Source organism: Gambusia affinis, linkage group LG19 (assembly GCF_019740435.1).
Source record: "Gambusia affinis linkage group LG19, SWU_Gaff_1.0, whole genome shotgun sequence".
NCBI classification, from domain to species: Eukaryota; Metazoa; Chordata; class Actinopteri; order Cyprinodontiformes; family Poeciliidae; genus Gambusia; species Gambusia affinis.
Genome location: NC_057886.1, coordinates 20,827,007 through 20,845,516, shown reverse-complemented (window position 1 = coordinate 20,845,516; position 18,510 = coordinate 20,827,007). Strand labels below are relative to the sequence as shown.

General features: G+C 34.8%; 3 protein-coding genes across 6 annotated transcripts in view; 1 reads left to right on the top strand and 2 right to left on the bottom strand.

The window, feature by feature from the left end:
* Positions 1–4,530, bottom strand: part of prr14 (proline rich 14) — a 15,568-nt gene extending 11,038 nt beyond the window's left edge. The window contains exons 1-5 of the mRNA XM_044099791.1: positions 4,401–4,530; positions 1,580–1,609; positions 1,272–1,461; positions 242–404; positions 103–168 (exon numbers count right to left, since the gene is read on the bottom strand). Coding sequence (XP_043955726.1) covers positions 103–168; positions 242–404; positions 1,272–1,414 — 372 coding nt within the window. The 5' untranslated portion in view covers positions 1,415–1,461; positions 1,580–1,609; positions 4,401–4,530. The remainder of the gene's footprint in view (positions 1–102; positions 169–241; positions 405–1,271; positions 1,462–1,579; positions 1,610–4,400) is intronic.
* Positions 2,254–18,510, top strand: pheta2 (PH domain containing endocytic trafficking adaptor 2). Of its 3 annotated transcripts, none has more exons than XM_044099796.1 (4): positions 2,254–2,294; positions 14,694–14,782; positions 14,876–15,176; positions 16,940–18,422. In XM_044099796.1, the coding sequence occupies exons 2-4, from the start codon at positions 14,702–14,704 to the stop codon at positions 17,341–17,343; spliced, it is 786 nt and encodes a 261-aa protein (XP_043955731.1). In that variant the 5' UTR covers positions 2,254–2,294; positions 14,694–14,701; the 3' UTR covers positions 17,344–18,422. The 3 variants fall into 3 exon arrangements, with proteins under 3 accessions (XP_043955731.1, XP_043955729.1, XP_043955730.1); XM_044099794.1 differs by lacking the exon at positions 2,254–2,294 and adding an exon at positions 11,111–11,222; XM_044099795.1 differs by lacking the exon at positions 2,254–2,294 and adding an exon at positions 13,030–13,235 and having other exon boundaries at positions 16,940–18,510.
* cd2bp2 (CD2 (cytoplasmic tail) binding protein 2) lies at positions 5,740–11,534 on the bottom strand. 2 transcript variants are annotated; one of them, XM_044099792.1, is made up of 7 exons: positions 11,444–11,534; positions 11,094–11,172; positions 9,867–9,999; positions 8,251–8,408; positions 7,039–7,618; positions 6,872–6,957; positions 5,740–6,082 (listed from the first exon to the last, which is right to left on the bottom strand). In XM_044099792.1, exons 2-7 carry the CDS (start codon positions 11,166–11,168, stop codon positions 5,972–5,974), a joined length of 1,143 nt encoding a protein of 380 aa, XP_043955727.1. In that variant the 5' UTR covers positions 11,169–11,172; positions 11,444–11,534; the 3' UTR covers positions 5,740–5,971. The 2 variants fall into 2 exon arrangements, with proteins under 2 accessions (XP_043955727.1, XP_043955728.1); XM_044099793.1 differs by having other exon boundaries at positions 9,867–9,996.

The following is an 18,510-nucleotide window of genomic DNA, read 5'->3' as shown; positions in this document are numbered from 1 at the left end:
TAAAAGACAAATTAAGAACATTTAACACTTTAACTCGACCAGTTTGGTTCCAAATCAGCTGATTCTGTTAAAATTTTATGAGATCAAGGGAAGAAAGCTAACCTTGTTTGGATCCTCTTGTAGACGTGTTCTTCCTTCTCTCTGCAGCTTTGACTGTGATGCTTGTACCTACACAGCATAAGACCAGAAGGCTCAAGTAGAAGATATTTACTTCATTTTTTAAGTACGGTAATCGACGTACCATGTTTGCCGCTTCTCTTTGCCTCTTAGTGGAGGACGGATTCGGTCCAGATTGTCTCTGGGCAGCCTGGATGTCTGAACAGTCCAGCTCTTTTGGGTTTCTGGCTCTGATGTGCTGGATGCGGCCGCTCCTCCGGTATCCAGACGGTCCATCATGAGCACAGCTAAAAGCACAATTAATAACACGGCTTTCTTTATCGCAAAGAAGAAGAAATAAATAAAAATACTTTTAAAAATAGGATGAATTTGTGGTGCTATGAAAACTCACAAATCTGCTGATTGATAAAAAAATAGATATACATAATCAGAAAGAGATATTATAGATGTAGGGCTGTGAAAATAAGTGGCCCCATGAATTGTTATGATAAACAACAATATGGCATATTAATAATAATAATAATGGTAATAAATAACATTAAAGTGGATTTAGTGAAATGCAAATTTCCTCCACAAGATACAAACATTCACACAATTCCATACATAAAAGAACTACAATAAAAACAAATAAAAACTACGTATGGTCGGAAAAACCTATTTAAGAAACTCAACAAAATTCAACATTTTTTAAAGAAGTGTTTACGAAGCTATTTCTGCCACAAAAATAACTAAAACACAAAATTCCTAAGAGGTATCAAATATTTAATTATATGACCAGATTTTGTATTGCAATAGTTTTTCTGGTACTAAAAATGTGTTTGATATTAATTAAAAAATGCAAAAAGTAAGTCTGTCAGAGGATTTTATGTTCTCAAAGCACTAAGTACAAGTAATAATTCATTTTATAACAAAAATATATCATTGGGAATACATAGATAGATCCAAATTGTCTAAATCTACAAATAACAATTTATACAGGTGAAGGTAGAAGGAGTCATTTATCGTTTAACATCAAGAAAAAAACAACTTTTTTTTATGTTAATAAAATTAGGTAGTTTGTGACCAAATCTGATTCTATATCAGCTTTAAAAAAATAAATAAGGAGCCCAAAAAAAATGTTAAGAGGAAAGCAGCAGATGAAGCAGCAACCATACCTGGGGGTGATGGAGGAAAGGGGGAGGAGAGGTGACGGAGGTTCACTGAGGGGGGGTGCACTACACACGGGAACTGGGGAATTAGCATCTTCATCCATTGGACAAACTACTTGGGAGAGCGAGTCAGAGGGGAAAGTCAACATCCCATTTGCTCTCTTTCACTCAGCGTCTCTCCTTTTCCTGCAGGTCTCTGCAAATCATGTGGGACGGAAACAAAGCAAACGGGAAAAAAAAACATGCAAGGTATCACATTTGAACAAAAAAGATAAAAAATACAAATAGTCCAAGACGGCGGAGTTGATGCTCACTTTTATTAAAGCAGGGACGGCAAGTTTATTCTGAAATTAAAACAGAAGAATATACTTTATATAAACTGTAAAATTTTATGTACAACTGTTAAAAAAGTAAATTAATAAAATTAATAATCAAAAGAGAGTCTAGTTTAATACACTGTCACTTTTTAAAATGTTTTGGTTGCTGTACAGCTCCAGAGATTTTCTCTTAATGTCAGAAAGTTGTTATGATGCGTAACGGGGTATTGTTTTTCAAATTCAAAAATACTTTATTGATCCTAAAGAAAAATTAAACGTTGTTGTAACTCATAATTAAATTTTTTTTAAAGACTTATTGTAGCTACTGATTGGTTTTGAGTATGAATGCTATCCTCTAGAGCAGGAGTGCCCAAACCTTTTGAGACCAAGATCTACTTTTTCTCTCACCAGCCGGCTGAGATCTACCTCATGACACGAAGACATAAAAATTGTAAATTAAACTCTATTGACTTATTTTATATGTGAATATACATCAGTTATAGCAGAAATATTAAAGTGATAGAAAACCTAGTGCAGTTCTTTCCTCAGTGAGATTCTGACACTGGGAGGAGGTTACTGGTTTTTCAGTCGGAAGCTGGTTGCAAACCTGAGGCCAGCAGGTGTCAGTCAGTTATGGTAGATCTGAACTTTGGTTTGATGACCTCAATATGAGAAGCTAGACTGATGGGAGGAACCAAAGAGCTCTGTTAAGGTAAAGGCAAATTTTCTATAGTTGGGATATAATTAATTTAATTTCACATAATTGTTGCGGTAGAAGCCATTTGTTTGTTAAAACTTAAACGTATTTGTCCTATTTGATGTTTATTGTGAATGACAGACTCACAAACGAACGGGGTAATTAGTCCAAGTTTGTCGTTTATTGAACGTTTAGAAACTACAGCGGCTGTAATGCGACCCCGGAAAAGGTAAATAAAGGTAAAATAACCACTCGTACCTTTTTACTCTCTCTCTCTCTCTCTGTCGTGTAAGCACACCCACACCCGTTGCCTTGGCAACCGCCTGCGCCCCGTAGGCCGAGCAAAGATTCCGTTAAAACCATAACATTTAGTCCGTTACGATATCAGGTTTCCAGGCTTGATATTTATTTCTCGATTATTAATAAGCGCTCCCCTGAACACAGCGGCGGTTGATTAGCTAATTTAAACTCCTGCTCTGCTAGTCAGTCGGTCTTTGAATCGCCATTCTTTTGTTAATGGCACTGAATTACGTAACACCTTGTTGAAACAATAATTACTGAGAATAGTAATTTTAACACGTTTTGTTGATTTTTTTGTAATTATTATTCTTTAATGAGGCTACAAACGTTTAGGATCTTGGTGAATATTTTTGAAAAGCGCGTCAGAAGATGAAGTGCAGGTCTCAGCGTCCTGGCGGCGTTCAGTTTGTCACCTGCTGCCGAGATCGACTCAAAACCTTCCCGCGATCAACGTATAGATAGACCCCTGCTATAGAGGTCTGCATAACAGCGAATTTGAAGAAGCCTCTGACTGAAGACACACTGTTTTGCTAAGGGTTGTCCATAAATTTCTAGATTTTATGAAAAATTCTTACATAATTAAAGCTTTAAATGACTTCCTAAACGACTCTGATAGGCAGGCTAACCGTTGTGACGCAACTGCAATTAGCAATAAAAAACTACAACAATGGATTTCTCTCAGTTTCATTCCTTTAATATCTAAAGGAACATGTTCACAAAGATCGAACAGTAATTTGAATAACATCTGAGATTTAAAGAGATACAAACCATTATAAGTATTAATGTATACCTGCAGTGGCAGCTGTTTTGCTTTGTACTGCAGATTTCTGAGCACGTTCAACAACTACAAAATCTTTGAAAATCTGAGAATCTACTATAAAAGTGTCACTCTTCTGCCTTGTTGAAAGCAGCCCTTCAAAAAACAAATAAATACATAAATAAAAATAGCGTCTTCGGCCAGAGGACTCTTCAAATTTGTTGTAATATAGACTGCTACAGGAGACCTTAACTGCCCACAGCCATGAACATCTACAATAACTCTTTAATTGTTAGTACGCAAGTACACATTAAATATGAAATAAAACCGACCAAATTAAATTAACACAGTAGAAATGTAAAATTAGCCAACAAGTGCCCTAATTTTCTAAACATATCTTAATTGTTCAAATGATACTAAAATTACATTTAAAGACTTTTTCAAAAAGCTTTTACAAACTTTTCTTAAGCATATCTTTATTTTTAGTGTTTAAAATGAATGCAGTTTATTCCAACTCTTTGTGTCTTATTGTTTTAAGTGACCTACGCTACACCGTAGGTCACTTAAAACTTAGGGGGGAAAAGTTTTCAGCATCTAGCAACCGCATGGCGGTTCTAAGCATCTCAGTTATACTTTAATAAAACTACGTGAATAGCACAAACAGCTTGGTATCGCAACATTTCAGTGAGACTTTTAAGTAAAACCGAACCGGCGGTCTGATCAAAATTGAACCTCGTCTAGTAGCTGGAAGGAATGTTCTTCATTTCAAACTTTTATTAGCAAGCCAATGTAACTCTATACTACTACGAACACATTAGATACAGTAAAATTGCAAAATCTAAATGATTTTAACTTGATGAAGGCAGGGCGTTATTGCAACTCCATATATACTCTAGTTTTGCTACTCCCTATGTGTATCAGTTGCAGTACCAGGTAATAGTCGTAGCCGGGAACTGTCATTTTTCAAAGCTTTCTATGACGTCTGTAAAATGAGCGGAAATAGTACCACATTATGGTTCACTCGGTTACAGTAAATAAAACTAAATAGCGTTAGCTGAACTCACCTAAAGCCTTCAATTTGACCGTGGGTCTGTATTCGTAACCCGCCGTAAACAAGACATGCCGGACGGACGGACGGCAGCGGCGCCCTGCAGCGAATCGTTAATGTATCCGTTTCTTTACAAATCTAACTACCAGACAAGACCAACCGACCAATCAGAACGTGAGTTTGATTCCGCCCGAAACGCCTTATTGAAATCTGACCAATCACAGCGTGAATTTCAGGGTCGTTGGTTCAGGGCAACCAATGAGGAGCACGACTGGAAAAACATGGAAGCTGCTCGTTCTTCATGTCCTCGAATGAACTAATATTTTAAAATTATAATATATTGCAAGCAATTTATCAGAAAACTAATAAATTTAATCACAAAATTAATTTAAAAATAAGTATATAATTAAAAAATAAGTTCAATAGACTATTTTCATTCACTTGAATTCCAAAAATACTTTATTTAAATTAAAAGTAGTTGTAACTTCTATCATCCGTATCTTCAGAGTTAATGGTGATGCTGTAGGGAGAAAGAATCTCCGGAAGCATTCAGTCTCGCAACCAATTTGAAGAGGCCTCTGACTGAAGACTGCTGCTGTATGCCTCATGACTGTCATAACATACAGAAAAATACATACCAACAATAAAAACAATGTTTTAGTAACGAAATTTCAACTGCAAGACTTTACAATTGTTTTTAAAGCACAATTAATTGGGGGTGGGTGGATGCTTATTCTTTGTGTTTGGGTCAATGACATCACAGAAGGCAAAAAGTCAAGTAAACCAAGAAAGTTTCAACAAAATTCAGGTTTTATTTGTCTGCCTTCTTTGTGAATGCAAGCTTATTTTGAGGAGCCAAGATGGTTTTCATTGTGCCTATTAATGTATATTAAACTATATTTTGTATTTCACCTACTAAATGATTTGGTTAATAGCTTTTCTTACTTTATTTCTGCATTTATTTTAACGGTGGCACACTGTCTTCTCACATACACCTCAAATGTTTTGTTGTATGGCTTACGCATAAATACATGCACAGGTGGAATTTGATTTAAAAAGTGAAATAATGGGAGCAAACTATTTATTTTCCAGTGAACTGTAATCAGTTACCTTGTGTAATGTTACAAGAAAAATGCAAGAATTCATTGTGGATGGGTAGATTTGATTTTGACTTAAATGTTTTACAACAAAAAATCAAAGTAGGAAACTGTCTAAGGCAATTTTTATAGCTGACTAAATCTAAAGTGAGTTGTATCTTACAGTCAAATAACTAGCTTTAGTTTTTCAGGATGTTACTCTAAAGTATCCTGAAAAACATTTTCTTCAGTACAATCATGAGAATGACTTGGTTTAAATTGCTTGTTGAAGATATTCTGCCATTTGAATTTATTTTGAAAATGTACATATTTACCACCCATAATATGACCTCTATCCAGACCAGGGCAAAAGTTTATTTAAAAACAAGTTGCAGAAAGCAAAAGGTAGAGTTAAAATATTCCATTTTACACCAAAAACTCAGAAAAAAAGCCTGTAAAACAGGAAATGCTGACACAGAACATTGGTTGTGATTCATTTGATGCACATGATTCATGTGTAGAGGTCAAAATCAATCCTTTTCGAGTTGTAGAACTGAGATCCCCCCTGATCCACCCTCCTGCAGTAGACGCCGCTGCTGAAATAGCCTTCATCCACCCAACCCTGCAGAAACAGAATGTAAGAAGATTAAAGCCCACAAAGTCAGAGTGGGGTTGAATGGAGGACGAGTTAGCAACTTTATAATCTAGTAACCGTAATGGGATTTAGTGATAACTCTGCAAAAAGTAGAGAAACAAAAACATCTTTTAAGTCCTTAGTATTGCTACACTTCTGCTTATGACCTCAACGACGAAGATTGTTTACACTTAAAAATGCAATCTGCTTAGATTACAACAATTTCTGCCATTTAAATTTGAATTAATCACAATATTTTACTTCTAGGGTTTAAATTTAAAGGCATCAATATATGACTAAAACGACTGATAATAATAATAATCGTGATTAATCGATTACTGGAACAATTGTCAACTAATTTACTTATCAATTAATCGTTAACTGATGATTACAGACTCAACAAAAATCCATTTGCTGAAAGTACAACACAGTCAGAACATTAATTAAACCAAAACTGCATAAAAATATATACATTTTGCATTTGTTTTCTCCTGTTAACCATCTTTTGCTATCAATGTGCATTTTGATATTTTTTTAGTTGCAGATGCATCATTTGCTATAAAAGATCAAGCGTAAACTAAATGAATTTTAAGCAATTAAATGTTTATTTTCTTATTTAAAAAAGGAATTAAATTGTTTATTTGTATCTTTTAATGCATTTCAAATATTGCATCATAAAGGCTTAAATGAAAATCCACATAGTGTGTAAATTTTTTTATCTGATTAATTGATGAATCATCAGAATAATCAATGATTAAAATAATCCCTCTACATTACCTGCATCTGTTCGCTGGTGAAGGGCCCGTAGATTTCAGACTTCTCTTCGTTCTCCCATTTGTATTCCCACATGACTTCATCACTCACTAAACAAATAGAAATAAATGAATCAAACCAAGCAGACATAAACTAATAAGAAAAACCTAAAAAAAATCTGACATAATAACCTCTTTTGTCTTCCTCGTCTTTGTTTTCGGACTTTTCTCCAACCTTCTCGTCAAACTTGTCCCCAAACATGTCGAGCTCGTCGTCTTGCTTCTCTCCGCCCCTTCGTTTCTGCTCCACCGCCGGCCGCTTGCTGGTCATGCTCTTCATCATGTACGCCAGTTTTTCATACGTCTGCTGGTAAATTTCAAACATCCCGGATCCGACCAGTCTGTCTGCCAACGCTGTGAGCCTGTCGAGTTTCTCTGTGTCCCGGTTAGGCTCCTCTGTGGGATCTTTGTCTTCCCCCAGCTTCGCCTTCTTTCGTCCGCTGAGGCCTCCCAGCCTCCGGAGGGCGGTAGCGACCGTTTCTCCGGGTTGCAACAACTCAATCACGGCTTCGGTGAGCTGCTGCTGCGTTAAGGACGCCAGCGGATCCTCTGCCGGCTCGGCCTCCTCTTCCTCCTCCTCCTCTTCCTGGTCGGCCTGCTGCTCTTCTCTCTGTTTTTCTTCCTCAGCCTCGTCCTCATCACCAGCTCTGCGTTTCCGTTTGGCTGCAAGGCCTTTCTTCTTTTTCTTGAAAGGCTGCTCTTTTATTCTTACCTGCAAGAAAAGCCTTTTAGTACTTGTTGCAAATTGCTTCACTGGAAAAACACTGAGTATTTTTTGTCTAGTTTCTACTGCAAATATCTTAGTACACTGGAAATAAGGCTAAACTAACTTACAAGTAACTTTTCAGCAACACATAGGCGCTTCTCTTAAGTCAATAATGCCTTAATATTCAATGAAAAAGTGCTAGTTCCTTTGGCAGATTATTTCACTTATGTCACCATCGACAACAAACACTAAGCCGTCACCTAGCAACACCAGCCAAGCCCAGGCCGTCACCTAGCAACCAAATTCTAGCTCCACTGGCAGATTACTTCCCTTATTAAATTCAATTTAAAAATACTTTAACCAGTCCCAAAGGGAAATTAAATAAGATATTTTCTAATGTTTTAAGTCAAATAATCTGCCAGTGGAACTAGAACTTTTTCATCAATATTCATTAATCATTACTAAAACAAGCTCCTATATCTTGCTGAAAATTGAATTCTACATTCGTTCTTTTTTTATTTACATTGTACTAAGATATTTGCACAAAAAAACTAACCAAAAATTGGTTAGTTTTTGTGATTTTGCAGTGTTGTAAAGTGTAAATAAACCAAACATAATGTTCTTTTATATCTAAATACCCAGTCTATGTTGTCAAGCCAGTTGTCTCTAATCTGTGTTTCCTTTTTGATGAAATAGTTTCCCTCGGAGTCAAAGTGTCCTTCTTGCATCTCTTCTTCCAGATTAAAAGGAGTAATGGAAACTCCTTCGTCGTAGTCAATTGTTGCTCCTTCTTGGCCTAAAAAACAAAGTTTCCATTGACAACTCAAACAATTTCCAACTATTTTCTTATAAGTTAAAGCATAACCTTGTTTTTAATAAACTAAAAGAATTTAATTAATTTAAATCTATTTCATAGGAACAGATACAAATCAACATAAACAAACTGAACAAAACAACAACCCCATGTTTGCATCATAGTGCTTATGGCAGAAACTAATTCGCAGCACTTGTCTCTAGATGGGTTTTATAAACAATACATCTAAAAACCAGTAGGAAGTGAAATAATAATCATTTAAAATAGAAGAATGTTTTGCAGTGGTTTGCAAAGTTGCAAAAACTACATCATGTGATTTTATATGATCAAGACAAAGCAGTGGATAATATTGAAAGGAATGAAAATGATACCTGGTTTTCAGTTAGCATATTTTCCACTAATATGCTAACAATAACAGAGCTAATTTTAGGCTTAGTCAACATTATGATGCTAACTCTGAAAACGTTTAGCATACTTAGCTTCTCCCAAATAAATTTTTCTGGGTAAATTGTAAAGCACTAATTTACTTGGCTCTTTCGATGTACAAAATAAAAATAATAATAATAATAAATGAATCAAGTTGAAGACAAGACAATACTAGTCCACACAACAGGTCAATGGCAGTTAGCTGAAGGGATGCTATTAGCTTCCTATGTATCATAGGCAGTATTTTATTGTTTTCAGCTTTTGCGGTGCTTTAGCATTAATTTCTGATAAATTCAATGATGGTTTAGCACTTTAGCATTAGCAGAAGTAATGTTTCTGATTAGTGCTATGGTGTTAACCTTTTAGTTAGTGGGTGATGTGGACTTTAAAAGTTGTTTTGATATATTTTACTCAGAAAAGGTACAGGTTCCACTGGCAGATTATTTCACATATACCAAGACATTTTTACATGCTACAAGTGAAATAATCTGGCAGTGGAACTAAAACTGAGTTGCTAGGTAACGGGCTAGGCTTGGCTGAGGTTGCTAGGTAACGGCGACAGTGGAACTACAACCATTTCACCAATATTAACAAATTATTTGCTTAAAACAAGCTCCTATAGCTTGCTGAAAAGTTACTTGTGAGTTAGTTTTGTTTTATTTCAAATGTGCCAAGAGCTAGAAATTATACCAAAAATACTTTGTAAGATTTTGTGTTTTTACAGTGTTGGACTGTTAGATAATTAGGTGATGTTTAAAAGCAATTACTTGCATTAGATTTTATTTAGGAGAAGCAAAGTCAAGGGGGATGAATATAAATGCTTTGTAACACATAAAACACAGCGTTCTTTATGTGTTATTCATAAGAAATTTGGTTTTCTTTCCACTCTGACATGATGCTCCATCACAAAAAATCCCAATATAATACACTTACATTTGTAAAAAAATGTGTGTGAAAATTGTCCTTGAAAATAATTTTGTAAAAGTGTCATTTAAAATATTCAACAGCACCTACCCTCCACATCATCAGTGTCGAGAATATTGTATTTGCTGCTCTCTGCGCCGTCGCCGTCATCCTCTTCATCGCTGTCCAGGGAGTGTTTACCTTTAAATCTGGATCCTGGTCCACTGACAGCCTCAAAGTTCTGCTTCACCCGAGGAAGAAAAGCACAAAACAATTGTTTTATAAAAGAAAAACACCCAGGTTAGCTTATTTATGAAGTACATTATATACCTGCCAAAGAATTATGAAGCTAAAATAAGAGAGTTTTTCATTTTTAATGTGATCAGAACAAAGCGGTTTTTATCTTGTCTTTTCCACTGCGGTACAGTGTCATATTTCTTACGCTCAGCCAAGCAAAACAATTTAAAATTCCTTTGTAAATTGTAACATGAACAGCTTCATTAGGCTGTGAGCAGTTTGGCTTCCAGTCAGACAGACATTCAAGTTCTGTTAACTGAAAGCTAAGTTTAGACATGCCCGTAAATAGACGCAGCCACACATGAGATTTACAGCTACAGAGAAATCTGATATAAATTCGCTGTGGTGTATAGTACTGTGCAAAAGTTTTAAAGCCCTCAAATTTATTATTAATTTTTTACTTTGACTTTACAGAGGCAACAGCTCTCTAGACGGTTTTTGACAGTTTTCTTTGAAAATTATTTTCTGTTCAATTCTTCTACTTGACATTAGGAGAATGGTGGAAATGTATCCCTTGCTATATATTTGTACATTTTTAAAGAAAATTGATCCAATCACTGAACCTTGAGGTACTCCGAATAAGCAAGTCAGGTGCGTGAGGAAGATTTATTAATATGAATAAACTCGAATCTGATCAGAACAGACACAACCACTATCTGACGTTACAGAAATTATTGACCTTTTGAAATATGACTAAAATATTTGACAGAATAAATGCTTCCCCAAATTGCTAGTCGGAATTTAATTTTACTTCTCATATTACCAAATACAATCGTTTCTCACATTATCTGACATCACCATAGTAATTCTCATTGTAAAGCACGCAGTTTTAGTTAAACATATGCAAGAATTTGATAAATATATTTCTTTTCAACATGTTTAGGATTATTTAACCAATCTGACAAGTTTTTTATTAATATAGCTAGTAGTCTGCTTCATATAAAACAACTTACCCTGCTATATTAAGCAGTGTTAGCAAATAGTTCACTGGATACCGCCAGAATAACGCTCTAATTTCTAATAGTCATATAAAACAAGCACCTTTTTACTCAGGCCGTCATCTTCCAGGTCCAGCTCTCCGTTTCCGTCCTCAAATGTGACTTTTCTTTTCGACATGGCGCTACAGAAGGGTATAAGGAGACTCCTTTACTACTGTAGCGCAACTTAAAGGTGAGTTAAATCATCAGTGGATTTATAAATTAAACATACAGCTTGACGCTACAACGTTAGCAACGTTAGCTCAAAATAAAAACAACACAGCGCATGGAGAGCATGTGACGCGTAAATCAAACACTTTTTAAAGATTAAAAGCCGCTAAGAGCTTAAATATTGGCTTAAATATTGCGAATTACACCTAATGAATTAATAAATGTATAAAGAATGATAAGAACCTGATGAAAATAGTTCGTTTTCGTTTCCTCGTCGTTGCACCTTGACATTGCTCAACAAAACAGACCTGACGCACTATCGCCCCCTTCAGGAAAGGAGTGTAAATAACTGCTAACTAAATATAACATGACGTTTAAAACACAACTATAAAGCTCACAGTAAATAAAATGCAGATCAACATTTTTAAACAAACCTGTAAACTTTTAAATAGTCTTAAATTCAAAAAGTAAAAGACTAACATTTGAAGAAATATGGACTGGATGATTGCACCTTGAAAGTAGATTTTTGTAAATCCTAATGTGACATTTGTGAAATCTTTTATTTGTTCAGAAAAAAAGACCACGTTTGTTGTAATTTTTGTACCTGTTTGGGTTTAATTAATATTCATTAATTCCGGTGAAGACTGGACTCAATTATTATGTAGTGCATGCAGTCTTTTTTAAACAACGTTTTTATTTTATTCACTTTATTCTAACTGAAGAAGACAAGGAATGGGTAGTATTTATTTTTTATTTACTTTGCCAATGTATTCAAATTGTAAGTGAAAAAAGTTTTATTCAGTAGTGAGTTAGTTAGTTACACTGTTATCACTGGGTACTGGGTTATTCTACACAGAAAGTAAAAATTGAAATAAATTAAAATGACCTAATTTGTTAAATTATTCTTAATTATTTTTAATACTGTGATTACTAATATTTATTATTTATATTATCATCAAGTATTATTATTATGAATAACAACGATTACTATTATAATTATTTCTATGTTTATCTACCATTTCTGTGTAACTTCTTAAAAAACGTTTTTTCTTTTTTTCCATTTTTCTTACTTCCCTGAAATTAAATAAAACATTTCTTTGTAATATTTACTGACATCTATTTTAATAACTTCTTTGATAATTAAACATTTATAATTTAATACTCGTTTTTTTGTTTGTTTGTTTTTTGCTTTTTTTCCCTACATACCATCACTGACATTTTATTATTCAACTTTTTAAAAAATAAAACGCATTTTATGATGTGAGCTAATTTTACTTACTGCATTTGAAGAATTATTTTTTCCAGATGAGTGGGTTAAGAAACAATTTTAACCCATTTATTGAAAAAAATTGTCACAAATATTTAAAAATATGCAAAACATGTAGGTAAGTGGTAGAAAGCAAAATGCACTGAAATATATAATATATTTTTTTATAAATTAAAACTAAAGACAGTTACGGTGACTCAGTCCTGAAGTCTTAACACATCATGGAGGTCCATAACAAAAATAGCCACATTTCCCAGAGGTCAGTGAATGTCTCTCTGCCTGCTTTCAGCATAAATACATATTAACGCATCTCTGTTCAACTCCCTGAAGAATCAACCACCTACACGAATCATAAATAAACTTAAAGGAGGAAGTGAGAGAGAAAACCAACAGCGGATAGCATCTCACTTCCAGATGACACTTCTCGTCATAAGTTGCATTTTTAAATAATTTTTTTTAGTTACTTGGTTCTGCCCATCAGCTCAAAGCAGACTATAATGTGTCGGTGTATTGTTACCAGGAAGTGGGTCGGGTTATTTATATTTCAACGCCGTCCCCTCGTCCTCGTGAGAGAACCAGTGTTAGTAACTTGAAACTAAATATTCAAGCGTTGTCTGGTTCTGCTTGTGTCAGTCAGCTGGAAAACAACTGGTTTCGACTTTATCAAGCGACAGGATGGAAAAGAAAGAGAGAAAAAATATTAATTAATTGATTGTAGAGAGGCTGAGAGAGAGAGTTGACCCTGCGGGACATTCAGCCCCGACAGAGGTAAGTCTGAGTCACTGTTGATCATTTTCTCTCTGCACCAAACGAAGGAGAACTGGATTAACGCTAAGATTGTTTCTATTTTTCCCCCCCACTTTTTTAACTTTTGTGTTGTTAAAATGAAACTATAATCCTCACAGCTGCATAGGTTGCAACTATGAGGATTGTTTTAGCAATCGGTAAATTTTTCTATTAACTGTCGTGATGATTAATCAATTCATTTTGATAATAAATTGGCGCAGGTATTTTTTTTTTACTTTATTAGAAATACAAAAAATGAACACAATTGTTTTTAAAATAGGAAAATATACATTTTATTGCCTGTAGCATTCCTTTCGTGAATGCTTGATAATTTGCAGAAAAGGATGCATCTTGATGCACTTGATATTGTTTTTATTGTTGATTCTATGTTGCATTGTATTTTTTGTGTTTGATTTGATGTAAAGCACTTTGAAATGCCTTGCTGCTGAAATGTGCTATACAAATAAAGTTTGATTTGATTTTGATTTGATCTGCAGCTAAAGAATACTGTAATTGATAAAATTTTACTGTAATTATATGATGTCCATTTTTACAACGTAAGTCAAGTTTATTGTTTTGTTATCTGAATGAATGATTAATTTATTTCTAATATTTTTTTTTCTTATGATAATTGTGTCCTGCTTTGTATTGGTTTGCATTGATTGACATTTGTGTAGTTAAATAATTTTAACCTTAAAATCTTCAGTCACCAAAAGAAGGAAACTGATTACGCTAAAATTATTTCCATCTTTCTAATATTTTTAAACTAGTGTTATTTCTGTTATCAGTTAATCAGTCACTAATTGTAAAACCAGTAATCAGAGGAAAGTAGAGTAAACAAACATTGTAAGAGTGATAATGCTTCAACAAAGTTTTACTCAAGTAAAAAACTACTCACGTGCTGAGTAACTGATCAAATTATCAATAACCTAATATTTACAAATTACATCATCAGGTGGACCAAAACATAAAAGTAAGTGGAAATTTTGGTGTTTTAAGGACCAAAGTAACAAAAAATAACAAAATTAGGGGGAAAAAAAATCCCAAATCTGTTTCTTTCAATAAAAAAAATTTATGAAACTTTAACAAAACCTGCAGGTGTTTGTTTGTCTGGTGAATTTGTGGTTAAAACAAATCCTGAAATTGAACTCAATTAAGAGTAGAGATACTTCACAATAAAATTTAGTAAAAGCATAAAGTACAGTTCAGTAAAAATACTCCAAAAAGTAAATTTTTTCAAGTAAGTTAGTCGAGTAAATGAAATTAAGTAAATGTAACTAGTTATTACCAACTCTGGCTGTAGATAAATCAGATTAACTTGTTGCTTTTATTGAGGCTTAACGACGTTATATTTGCAGGAATTTGAAAATCTGCCCTTAAAACTGTGAATGTTTGATTTTTCAGCAGTTCAGTGATTTATAAATGTATTTTGTGTTTTAGAAGACAGAATGAAGCTCCATGAGAAGATTCTGACCCATTTCCTGTCATGCACATCTCCAGTGGATAAGGAGGGATATCTCTACAAAAAGGTTCAGGAAAGCAATCAAACACAAACCTCCGATCACATTTTGATTTTCTGAAAAAAGATTTAATTTCTTCTTCTTCTTTTATTAATATAACAGAAGGAGAGAAATGCCACTTACTACAGGCGGTGGTTTGTGCTGAAAGCCAACCTGCTGTTCTACCAGGAGCGTCCGGCTGATCGTCACCTTCTGGGCGTCATCGTGTTGGAGGGCTGCGTGGTCCAGATGTTGGACTCTGACGGGTTTTTCCCCTTCACCCTCCAGTTCGGGTCCGGACTCAAAACCTACAGGTTTGCCGCCGGAGACGCTCAGACTCAGAGGCGCTGGGTTAAAGCGCTCTTCCTGGCCAGCCACTCTTACCTCTCCAGTCTGGTGAGAGACCTGGGGAGGCAGTATGAAGGTGTGTCTGTAGATATATTGTGTTTCTTATCATAATTTTTTGGATTAAATACTGCAAAAAAAACAAAGTCGTACAAAAAAATGTTGGTCTAGTTTCTAGTGTGAACATCTTAGTACACTTGAAATAAGGCAAAGCTAACTTACAAGTAACTTTTCAGCAATATAAGATGTTTTAATCCAATAATTCCTTAGCATTGATGAAACTGCACTAGTTTTACTTAAGTAACTCAAGGAATTGATAATCAATATTAATATTGATGAAATAGTACATATTCCACTGGCAGATTTTCACTTATAGATGGGCTCTTAGTGGAACTAGTGCAGTTTTATCACTGCTAAGGAATTAATGGCTTAAAACAAGCTCCTATATCTTCATAAAAAGTTACTTGCAAGAGAGTTTTGTCTTATTTGTCTTGCAGATGTGCAGTTATACAACTATACTTCTTTGAAAAGCAGAAGTGGAGCCTCCTTCACAACCAACAAGAATGCACCAATTGGTTTCTGGATGGTAAGTCAACAACAAAACACTTGTCTTTGCTAACAGCCATTGTACTGAGCAGGAAAACCAGCCAACTGCTGGAGCTCCACTTGGGTTGCTAGGTAACAGATGGAACTCTGCTGAGGTTGCTAGGTAACAGGGAATGCCTGCTGATTTGTGATGTTACGTTCCTGAGGTTTTTGAAATGGACAATTTTCCAGACACCAAAAAGCATCAACTTATTGTCAAAAAACAAAGAAAAACATCTGGTTGTTTTTGTTAGTAAGTACTTTGTAAGTACTTGGTCTGTTTATAGAAGCAGTAGAAACCCAAATGGAAGTACAAAAACATCAAAATGTGAATTTTACATAATAGGTCTCCTGTCAGGGGTTATTTCAGTTCCTTTATCTTGCTGAAAAGTTATTTTTAAGCTTATTTCAAGTGTAGTAAGATCTCCTTATCAAGCACAAATATAACAGCTTTTGAAGATCAAAAGCTTCAGTTGAAGCTTTTGATCTTGAACATGTAACTCACTTTGTTACATGTTGTCTGATCTTGAAGGAAAGCAAAATTCACATTTTTCACATTTTGTACCTTCACTTTGGTCTCAACTGCTTCTAAAAACTGTTCAGTTTTAGGAAATAAATTAATATTTTTTGGTTTCTGGAAAATTAATTATTTAAAAAACCTCCAAATCGTTAAGTCACACTTCACCATTACCTAGCAACTCCAGTGGAGCTTCAGCACGTTTGGTCAGCTGGTTTTATCTCTGTATGCACTGTACAATAGCTACTGGAAAAGACAGGTGTTTTGTTGTTCTACCATCCAGAAACCACTTCCTACATTCTTGTTGGTTGTGCCAGAGGCTCCACTTCTGCTTTTCAAAGATGTACAGTTGTATTATTGCGCATTTTTTTTGCAGCCACTTTCGTGTGCGAGTTTAAACATTGATTTGGGGGCGTGGCCAGCAGAAACTTACTTGGATTTAAAGTGACAAGACGCCCTACAACAGCACAAGATAGGACATTCTTATCTAAGAATGATTTTTTGCACACAAAAAAAAGACAGTTATGTTTTGTAGACATCATAGAGCTACCTTAACTCATTCAAGGAAGCATAACAAGTCACCTTTAAATTTTGTTTCTACAGTATATCTGAAACTGATCTGAGAAGTTGTGCTGCTATTTCCAAACACGACTAATAATGATCAGTAATAAACTCCTTACTAGGTATCTTTAAAACACATAAAGCAACAACTTTTAACCTGTTTCTTCTTGTTCCTGCAGAAGCTAAACAGCAACAGGACCCTACCAACTCCTGCTCCTCCTCCAAAACCCTCAGTTCGCCCATCAACAGCCTCCTGGTTCCAACACTGGGACCATTTTCAGTTGTCAGGGAGGGGAGGAGCTTCAGCGCCAGCGCTGCTCTACTGCCACCATCAATGCCTACTAAAATGGCCGCCAAAAAGTCGCCCAAAAAGTGGCCGAGGAGAAACGCTCATGTGACGCCCCTCAACGGACCGGTGCCGCCGTACGGCGAATGGCCTCTGGTGGGGTCCGACCCGCTCGAGGAGTTCAGTAAACTTCATGATTTTTATGGGCAGGAGGTTCAAAAAGCAAGAGAGGAGTGGCTGAGGAGTCGACAAACAGAAAAGGAGCAACATGAGAAAGATCTAATCGATTTGGCCTGAAGGAAAGGCGCTTAAAGGGAACTGAGATGAAGTTATTCAGACAGAAACTGGAACATTGTGAGTCATTCTGCTCTGACTTTCACAGAGTTTGAGGCTCAGTTACTCATTTAAAATGTTTTATCTGTTTATAACAAAGTGGGTATTTTTCTGATCTGACTTAAAGAAGAAATAGAAATGTATTAAAACAAAGTTCTGATTCTCACCTGAGTGAATTTGAAACCACTGCTCTCTTCAGATCAACCAAATTTGTGTCATAATCTTTGGTTATACTGCTGTCATCTTAAAAATATTAATAAATGTTTCCCAAGAGCGTCAAAGGTCAACCAGCCAGTCCACATTTACAAAATAAAAAAATAAATAAATTGTCAACTGTGCTACATTTTCATTTGTGCTGTTATAATTTCCGAGGTCAAATGAAAGTTTATTTATATAACGCATTTAAAGCAACCTTTAAATGTTTAACGGTTAAATAACGAATTATTTAACCTTTGGCGGCCATTCATGACTACATTACTTCATGATTACTTCTTGATGTAATCATGAAGTAATGTAATTATCATGAAGTCACCAAAGCACTTCATGATAATTACATCATAGATAATTAATAAAGTGATCAATAAAATTGAGCTTAAAAACAAAAATATACCAAAAATTACAATAAAATACCAAGAAATTAAGAAAACGAATAGAAACATTTGAGTTGCAGCAATTTCCCAAAAACTCAAATCAATAAATTTAGGTTGTTTTTTTCCTTTTATTTATTTTTTGATCTGTTATTAGGTCACCAGACATCAACCTGCTCCTCCATCTCACATTAACAAAATAAAACTAAACTGGTATAAATTAATTGTGATAGATTTGTGCTGTTAATAGACAACAAATTGATTTGATTATGTTCATTTAGAGCGACTCGTTGACCTTTGATGACCTCTAGAAACATTTATTAATATCCTAAAAATGATAGCAGCACCAATTAATATTTTTGCTGCACAAACGTTCACCAATTTCAGTTGATTTAAAGGTGAAAAAAAAAAATCTAATCAGCTGAGAGAGCAGAGTTTAAAAATGATTTCATTGCTGGGGGGCTTTTTTTTTCAGTATTTACCAACGGATATAAAATATGTTTAGCTGTTTAAAAATAACAATAAAGTAAATTAGTTTGCTTAA

What these genes read in the sequence shown, in the direction of transcription:
- cd2bp2 (XM_044099792.1), bottom strand. Translation starts at nt 11,168, where the DNA reads ATGTCGAAAAGAAAAGTCACATTTGAGGACGGAAACGGAGAGCTGGAC. An exon ending in ATGACGGCCTGAGTAAAAAG is followed by an intron (nt 10,000 to 11,093) that starts GTGCTTGTTTTA and finishes CCTCGGGTGAAG; the next exon opens with CAGAACTTTGAGGCTGTCAG. An exon ending in GGCTTGACAACATAGACTGG is followed by an intron (nt 7,619 to 8,250) that starts GTATTTAGATAT and finishes CTTTTCTTGCAG; the next exon opens with GTAAGAATAAAAGAGCAGCC.
- pheta2 (XM_044099795.1), top strand. Translation starts at nt 14,702, where the DNA reads ATGAAGCTCCATGAGAAGATTCTGACCCATTTCCTGTCATGCACATCT. An exon ending in AGGGATATCTCTACAAAAAG is followed by an intron (nt 14,783 to 14,875) that starts GTTCAGGAAAGC and finishes TTAATATAACAG; the next exon opens with AAGGAGAGAAATGCCACTTA. An exon ending in CCTGGGGAGGCAGTATGAAG is followed by an intron (nt 15,177 to 16,939) that starts GTGTGTCTGTAG and finishes TTGTTCCTGCAG; the next exon opens with AAGCTAAACAGCAACAGGAC.